We start from the raw sequence: 9,404 nt of genomic DNA, 5'->3' as shown, positions 1-9,404 counted from the left end.
ATTATTAAAAACAGTATAAGGTATCATTGATTGCTCTTACCAAATCACACTTTCAGATAATTCTTTTCTTTATTAAAAAAATTAATCTTTTGTGTTATTTTTATGACCAGTTTTCAGATGTTATTCTAGTATTTTTGGGTTATTTAAAATTTACAGCAAATGAATTATTTTTCTTTCATAATTACAAAAACATCAAAGCTAATACATAGTTTATCTATTCTAGGACTCTAGATAATCCTAAAGAGAAATATTTAGGAAATATAAAGATCTTTAACTGTCACACTTCAGGCATCAGGGAATGTACATTTTGGGGAGGGGAAACCTCAAAATGAAATATAAATATATTGTTTCTACCAAAATGTTTGTTAAAGATTAATAAGGTTTCAGCGTCAACAAAGGAAAAAAAAGCTCCTCAGTGAGGTGGATTGGCACAATAGCCAAATAATGGACTTAAATGTATCAATGGACATGAAGATGGTGCAGGACCGGGGAAACTTTCATTCTGTTATGGATAAGATTGCCATGAGGAGGAACCTCTTGATAGCAACTAACAACAACAACATTGTTTCTATGCTGAAAATCAGGTCCCCCAATTTTGGAAATACGCAGGAAAGCTAATTTTGAAGTATTTTTCAACTCACTTCATCAAAGGAGAAATGTCTTAAAATAACGACCGTATCATTTTCCTGAATAGAGCATTCTACTCATAACTCGCCTTATAGCCTCCTTTATCTGCTTATTTCTGAGACTATAGATAATAGGATTTAGGAAAGGTGGGACTACAGAGTAGAACAAAGAAATGATCATGTCCTGAGTTGTAGGTGAATTGGAGGTTGGCTTCAGATACATAGCAGTGACTGAGATGACAAAGACTGTCACCACAAGAATGTGAGGAACACAGGTAGAAAAGACCTTTCCTCGCTCTCCTCTGGTTGGAAGCTTGAGCACAGCAGAAAATATGTGAATATAAGACATGATGATGAAGATAAAGCAGCCGCCTACAATAACTACTGCAGAGACAAAAATTACAATCTCATTGCTGAGAGTGTCAGAGCAGGAGAGTTTCAGCAGAGATGGGACATCACAGAAGAACTGATGGACCACATTGGAATGACAGAAGGACAACCGGAATGCATTGCCAGTGTGCACACCTGCATAGATCAGACCACTGAATACGGAGGTCAGTGTCATTTGGACACAGGCCCGAGGGTTCATGATCACAGGGTAGTAGAGGGGTTGGCAGATGGCCACGTAGCGGTCACGGGCCATGATGGTGAGAAATAGCAGCTCTGCAAAAGCAAACAAAATCACAAGGAAGATCTGAGCTGCACATCCAACCATGGAGATTACCCTGTTGTCAAGCAGGAAGATGACACATGCCTTGGGTACAGTGACGGAAATGTAGCACATGTCCAGGACAGACAAATTCCTAAGGAAGAAATACATGGGAGTGTGAAGACTCTGGGTGAGAGTGGTTACTGTGACAATGAGAAGGTTCCCCAGCAGGGTTGCCAAGTACATCATGAGGAATAACATGGCGTGCAAGACTCTGAAATTCCACACATCAGAAAACCTCATAAGCAGGAATTCAGTGACTGTGGTAGAGTTGGGCATCTTTGGGTACTTTGCTTCGAATAGCAGAGAGAAAGGTGAATAATCCAAAAAAAAAAAAAGAAGAAGAAGAAGAATGTGGAAAGAAATTAGCCTAAGTATGTTTATTGTCTCACATTTAGTTTATTTTCACATTTATCCAGTTTTATTCTCTCTAGTTGATACTGGTTAGCTGTTGTTAGTTGCTGCAGAGTTGCCTCCGACTTGTGGCGCTCTCATGTACACAGAATGAATCACTCACTGGTGGTTCTGTGCCATCCTCATCACCGGCATGCTTGAGTCCATCTTCATCATCACTGGCATGCTCGAGTCCATCCTCATCATCGCTGGCATGCTTGACCAAAAGGTCAAGGAAATTATTAAGCCATGAAAATAAAAATGTAAGAGCACAAATTCAAATCTAGGTTTGTGTGCTCAAATGACACAATGCCACATTTCTTCCGCTAGAAATGCTGATCCTACTTAGCTTCACTGCTTCCTACCATTCCAATCCATGATCCTCAGGCAAGATGACCATTAATTTGGTTCCATTTCTGCCTTCTAAGTACTGTAGAAACCATGAAAACCTAATTTTTGGATTAAATTAAATCATACATAAAACATTCCTTTGATTTTCTAAATATTGAGTATTAAGTTAGCCATGGGAATGGTTCAAAATCATTTTCTATATTGCTCCATATTTCTTGACCTTGCTGAGCTGTACGTTATGAATTTAATAGGACAATGTATAATGACCTGCATTTTTACCCATCGAGTAGAATAAAATATTGATGGTGCCACAGCCTCTTCTCAATAAGAACATACTTTATCATACACTGAAAAAACCTGTAAGATGTTATCCTAGTGTAAAAATTTAAATATAAAACATTTCTTATGTATTTTCACTCATCTTTTCTCCCTGAAATGGATTCATCCATATCCAAAGGTAAATTCACCAGCTCTAGTCTTCATTCTCTCTCCTTTTCCACTGATGTTTATGATCTCAATTAGAAACAAAATTCACTGCTGTCTTGTCAATTCCTACTCACAGTGACCATGTAGGACAGAGAACTGCCCCATTTTGCTTCCAAGGCTATAATCTGTAGAGAAGCAGAAGGCCACATCTTTCTCCCATGAAGCAGCTGGTGGGTTAGGACCACTGACCTTTTAGTTAGCAGCTGAGCACTTTAACCACTATGCCACCAGGGCTTTTCCTCCCAATGACATGTCATCTTAAGTTTTTCACGTATGTTCATGCACTTCTTGATTTTACATAAATGTTTAGGTTCCCCTTTTCAAAACTCCATTTCTGAAACTCTGATTTACTAATTTACTTCGTTTGCTCCTATCCCTTTTTATTAGCCTTTTGAATGGTGTTACATCTGTTCATCTCTGTTCTGTCTTGAAACTTATAATTAGGTATCTTTGCCATCATATAAACATTTGATTCCAATAACATCTTCATCAGAAGATTAAGTGATAGCATCCTCACCCTTCAGATTCTTGTTGTTGTCGTTAGGTTCTGTGGAGTTGATTCTGACACTTAGCGACCCTATAAGATGGAGTAGAACTGCCTCACAGGGTTTCCAAGGAGTGGCAGGTGGATTTGTACTGCCGACATTTTGGTTGGCATACAAACTGGATATGCCACATGGATTTCCTCCTCTGCCTCCACATCCTTTGCTCTCCTGAGATTCTCCTGCACATCTTGTTGTCACTCATTCCATTAAGGATACATTTACGCTGTCCTTCCTCAATAACTAGTTCAAAATTGCATCATTATTTCATTCCAAAATCTTTAGTTTGGAATTCTCCCCTTCTACCTCCTCTGCTACCTCTCCTCTTCCTTCGTCTTTATTTTGCGATCACTTATTCTTCCAACTCTGTCTTTTTATCTTCTTCCATTCTTTTGAAACCAAATGAATGTTTTCCCATTATCCCTTACTGTGATTGCAGTCAATAGTTGTCATAATTTTGGCAAGTTTATAAATTCTAACTCAGATAATAATTAAAAAAAATAAAACCACCCTAAATGATCTCAGATTTAATGTATGCCCTTCTGATTTTAGGTAACACTTCATTTGAAGTGTTCTTTTCAAAATGTATCACATATAACTTCAAATTAATGGGATTTGCATGCATGTTTTAGATCTCCACCAGAATTATAAAATAGTTGAGGTTCTGTCAATATGTTATTGAACTAAGACCAACATACGAGCAATGCGTGGCTTAATTGAAATACCTAGGAAAATAAGTCTTCAAGCAATAGCTCCAAGAGCACCTCCCTCAAGAATTTGTATTTGTAGAAATTTCAAATGGCAATTCTCTGCAAATATTACAAAAATCCTTAAAATACACTTTTTTTGATCATTTCCTTGACTTTACATTACAAAATATAAAGCCTATGCTTACATTTTGTTTCCGTTTTTACTCTTGGAATTTGTTAACTATAACTTTTTCTTATCATAAATATGCATTTTATTATTTTAGGAACAAATAATACATAGGAATGATAACCTCATCTGAAAATGTGTTGGATGCTTTGATTGATTAATTCCTACATTCGTTAATTTAACTACCATGAATCTTCACAGTTCTAGAAAATAAGAATGGCTTTTAGTATATTTTATTGCAATTTATAATACAAGGAATTTGTGGAAGTTAGTAATTATTTAATAATATTATCAAGTCGAGTAAGATGAAGTATGTTGTTTTTTTTTTGGTTTTGAAAAAACATTGTGATTTTTTTCCCATGCAACATGAGCATATTTCAGTACTTAAATAAGCTGATAAATAAAGATATCATTTTCTGCACTTTTGCAGAATACATAGATTGTTGCCAGTGGGTGAATAGTTCATGGATGATGTACTCACACCCAATTTCTCTTTTTTAACTGTCACTATACAAGCCCTGGTGGCGCAGTGGTTACGAGTTACAGCTGCTAACCAAAAGATCGGCAGTTCAAATCTACCAGTGGCTCCTTGGAAATCCTATGGGGGCAGTTCTACTCTGTTCCATACGGCTATGAGTTGAAATCGAGTTATAAGCGATGAAGGATTAGCATGTGTTTTGCAACTTTTACAAGAATAACTGCAGCCTTAGGGTATTTACCATACTCTAAATAACAGCACACATTCTCCTGGATTTTGCACACATATTTTCCTTACCGACTTGAAAGAGCGTAACGTGCATTTCCAGGTCTGCATATCCTTGCACCCTCAACTTCATACCTGCGATGGAAAATTTTCCATGTTGTCACATTTCACATCCTTGTTTCCCTTCTCCCTTTTTCTCTTTCCCAATGTAAAAACATGCAACATATGAAACCTTGCTAACTGCCAGAAGGAAGGGCAGATGTACTTTTCAGAACGACCTCATGTGTGCAAGACGAAGCTTTTTTGTTTTGTTTTGTTTTGCTGCTCTTTATTTCAGGGCCTTTTGAAATGGTTCATTAAGTAGATTTTCTCTTGTTCTTTTATATCTACCTGTTTAGTGACAATTTATTGATATAATTAGAAGATTAACTAGGATAAAAATACTACTCCAATATTTATAAGTACCTCTACCTTAATTATGCCACTTTCATTCTGAAGGTTTAATTTTTTAAAATAATTTCTTAATAATTTCTCCCACTAAAGTTCATATCGGACTTCTACTACCATATTCTAGAAATGCAACAGGCTTTCACAGTTATAAAAAAGTTAAAAATCTTTATTTTTTCACACTCACCGATCAATTTTAGGTTCCTACCTTGAAGTTCCATATTGCAGCTTAGGAAAGCTGAGGGTATACCCCGTCAGGGGAATATGTGTTTTGTATTCTGACCCTGCCACTTCCTCATTTTGTAGCTATGATGAGCCTCTAAAACATCTTTTGGCCTCAGTTTCCCTATCTATAATTTTTAAAAAATAAAACCTATATTATGAATTTCGTAATTGCACAACACTTTCCAAATAGAATGGTACTCCAACTAGTAGTCATGTTGGGGAAAAATAAATAAGAATTATGGATAACTGACAGAAGGAGTAAGAACGTGATCTCTTCAGTACTTAAGTTTCTTCCATCTAACACTCATATTACTATAATTTTAAAACAAGTAAAAAAGAAAAGAAAAAAAATCCAAAACCCAGTTAGAAAGGAAAACTCACCACTGAGCATCTGTTAAGGGAATATGACTAAATATAATGTTCTGAAGTGGTTTGAATAGAGACTGTAAAATTGAAACCATTCTTTACCTGCAAACTGGAAGCAAATAGCCTGCATAGGAGAGTTCTCCTCTGGGGACTAGAATATTGCGTGGGAGCTCCTGTTCTTGAAAGCGAAAGAAACAAATGACTTTTTGCCTTTTCTGCAAAGACTTGAAGTATGCAATTTTCAGGCTGAAGAATTGGCAAATGTATTCTTTCATTAATGTATTTTTTCATTAATGTATTTATTTATTCATTCACATATCCATCTGATCTTTAATAGATTTATAATTAAATAAGCCTTTCAAAATATTTTGAGTGGCTTACATGCAGACATTGTCTTGGAAACTAGCAAATGAATCACGAACAAATGCTTACATGTTCTTCATAACATGCTATGGTAAAGCCCTAGAATTGTGGTAGAAATACAAGGTATAATCTATATATTTTGTTTTATGAGAGCATAAATATTTTATTTTATGATGCTATTTATTTATCCTTGTAGCTCTTAAACATGTATCACAGTGTTTGGCAAATGCAGAAATAGGTAAACATCTTCAGGAATTTAATTGAATAGCAATAATATGCATAAATCACTGTATCTATTTTTTATATAAACAGAATACACTAGAATTAAAGTTGTTTAAGCATAAATTTCAGTCAGTATATGGCATACCAAAGGTGTGGGCAGCGTGCATAGAATCTTTTGTCCCTGACTGTGCTTCGTCTGGTACTGTTTTCTGCTCATTTTGTGCTCCCATGAGCAGTTAAAACTCTGTTAAAACTGCTGGGAATGAGTTTTTAATGCAATGAATAAAAAGACCTCATTCTTGTGTGAATGTCTATATTTTATACTCTAATTTCATTAGCACTCTCAAAAAATAAGTGAGCAGTGCAGTAGAGAAATGGGGGTAATCCATGATTGGAGGTGAAAAGAAGGGAGAAAGGAACTGATAGCAGCAAAGACTCACAAGTTAATACTATCTTTTCTTTTTTTGGATGGATATTCCAGCCAGGATTTCTGGTAAAGGTCCAATGATGTTCTAGCTGCAGAAAAGGATGAGTGGATATGTTTACCTGAGATGAATGAGATCCTGACAGAATAGTTTCGTTTTATAACAAAAACCTCCATGTTCAACCGAGCTCAAAAACATATGCAGATGTTGATGGCGTTTGAGGAAACCCCTGGAAACACTGCCTGGGGCATTCACTAATAGCCAGAGTTCAGGGGTAATTTTAAGGAGGTAATTGGCTCTAAGTGATGACAGAACAGAACCCAAGTAAAGCCTGTGAATGAACACAATTTTATATATCAAGAAATATTTGTGTCATAAAAATTAGTACTTTTATTTATCAATGGACTTTATCAACAAAGTGAGAAGTAAACCAACAGATTGGGAAAAAAAAATTTTGGAAGCTATATATCCAATAATGGTGTAATATCTAAACTTTATATCATTATATATATACACACACACATATAAAAACATATATATACACATACACATATACATATAATATACAAAATAACAACAAAAAATAAAAAAATTGACAAAGAACACGAACATTTAACCAAAGAAGATACATGGCCAACAAGCACATGAAAAGAAGTTCGATATCCTTAGTTTTTGTCCTTGTTATTAGGAGCTATTGAGTCAATTCCAACGCATATGCACAACAGCATGAAACACTGCCAGGTCCTACACCACACTCACAAAATATGCTATATTTCAGTTCATTGTTGTAGTCACTGTGTCAATCCACCTCATTGAGGGTTTTTCTCTTTTTCACTGACTCTCCACTTTACCAAGCATGATGTCCTTCTCCAGGGACTCGTCCCTTCTGATAACATGTTCAAAGTACATGAGATGAAGTATCACTATCCTTGCTTCTAAGAAGCATTCTGGCTGTACTTCTTCCAAGACAGATTTATTCCTTCTTCCGGTAGTCCATGGTATATTCAATATTATTTGCCAATACCATAATTCAAATGCATCAATTCTTCTGTCTTCCTTATTCATAGTCCAGTTTTTGTAGGCATATGAGATGATTGAAAATATCATGGCTTGGGTCAGGCACATCTTACTCCTTAAATTAGCACCTTCGCTTTTTAACACTTTAAAGAGGTCATTTGCAGCAGATTTGCCCAATGCAATATGTTGTTTAAATTCTTGACTCCTGCTTCTATGGGCATTGATTGTGGATCCAAGTAAAATGAAATCCTTTACAACTTCAATCTTTTCTGTTCATCGTGGTGTTACTATTGGTCCAGTTGTGAGAATTTTTGTTTTCTTTATGTTGAGGTGTAATCCATATGGAAGGCCTTAGTTTGATCTTGATCAGTCAGTGCTTCAAGTTCTCTTTGCTTTTAGCAAGCAAGTTTGTGTCATCTGCATATCACAGGTTGTTAATGAGTCTTCCTCCAATCCTGATGCAGTATTCTTCTTCATAAAGTCCAGCTTCTCAAATTTTTTTTTCAGCATACAGATTGAATAAGTATGGTGAAAGGACACAACCCTGACACATACCTTTCCTGACTTTTAGCCACACAGTATCCCTTTGCTCTGTTTGAACTACTACTGCCTCCTCTAGCCTATGTACAGGTTCCATGTAAGCACAATGAAGTGTTCTGGAATTTCCATTCTTCGCAGTTTTAACCATAATTTGTTATGATCCACACAGTTGAAAGCCTCTACATAGTCAATGAAATGCTGTTAAACATATTTCTTGTATTCTCTGCTTTCAGCCAAGATCCATTTGACATCAGCAATGATATCCCTCATTCCACATCCTCTTCTGAATCTGGCTTGAATTTCTGGCAGTTCCCTGTTGATGTACTGCTGCAACCATTTTTGAATTATCTTCAGCAAAACTTTTTTTTTTGCCTGATATTAATGGCATTTGTTCTATAATTTCCTCGTTCTGTTGGATAACCTTTCTTTGGAATGGGCACAGATATGAATCTCTTGAGGTTGGGTGACCAGGTTGCTATCTTCCAAATTTCTTGGCATAGATAAGTGAGTGCTTCCAGCGTTGCATCTGTTTGTTGAAACATCTTGTGTTGGTTAAGGTTGTGTGTCAAGTTGGCTGGACCATGATTCTCAGTGGTTTGGAGAATATGAGAGAGTTTGGCAGTTAGGTAATGATGTAATCACCTCCATGATGAGATCTGATATAATGTAATCATCTCCATGATGACATCTGATATAGCAGCCAATCAGCTGAAAGGGACTTTCCTTGACAGGGTAGCCTGCATCCAATATATATGGACTTGCTAGCAAATATTGCTGGCTTTGCTTTGCTCTGTTTCCTGCATTTGGCTCATTGGCATCTGAACTCTGGTTCTTGGGGCTTAAGCCAGCAGCCTACCATCTTACCTGCTAATCTTGGATTTATCAGCCCCTGCAGCTATGTGACTCAGGAGAAGCCTCCAGCCTGATGCCTGACCTATGGATTTGGGACTGTCCAGCATCTACGAATGCGTGATACATTTCCTTGGTATAAATCTCTCTCTCTGTTCCTCTCTATCTGCCTGTCTGTCTATCTCTCTATCTACATGCTTCACTGGTTTTGCTTCTCTGCAACACCCACATAAAGCCCATCTTAATTGATATTCCATAAATTCC

General features: G+C 36.4%; 1 protein-coding gene across 1 annotated transcript; it reads right to left on the bottom strand.

Moving 5' to 3' along the window:
• Positions 1-678: 678 nt before the first annotated feature.
• Positions 679-1,614, bottom strand: LOC126068276 (olfactory receptor 14C36-like). Its single transcript, XM_049870724.1, has one exon. The coding sequence runs from the start codon at positions 1,612-1,614 to the stop codon at positions 679-681; it is 936 nt and encodes a 311-aa protein (XP_049726681.1).
• Positions 1,615-9,404: the final 7,790 nt, after the last annotated feature.

The sequence above is a fragment of the Elephas maximus genome, chromosome 2 (genome assembly GCF_024166365.1).
Source record: "Elephas maximus indicus isolate mEleMax1 chromosome 2, mEleMax1 primary haplotype, whole genome shotgun sequence".
Taxonomy (NCBI): domain Eukaryota; kingdom Metazoa; phylum Chordata; class Mammalia; order Proboscidea; family Elephantidae; genus Elephas; species Elephas maximus.
This window is presented reverse-complemented; position numbering and strand designations above follow the sequence as displayed.

Excerpts from the sequence above, each read along its gene's own strand:
- LOC126068276 (XM_049870724.1), bottom strand. The coding sequence starts at position 1,614 with ATGCCCAACTCTACCACAGTCACTGAATTCCTGCTTATGAGGTTTTCT.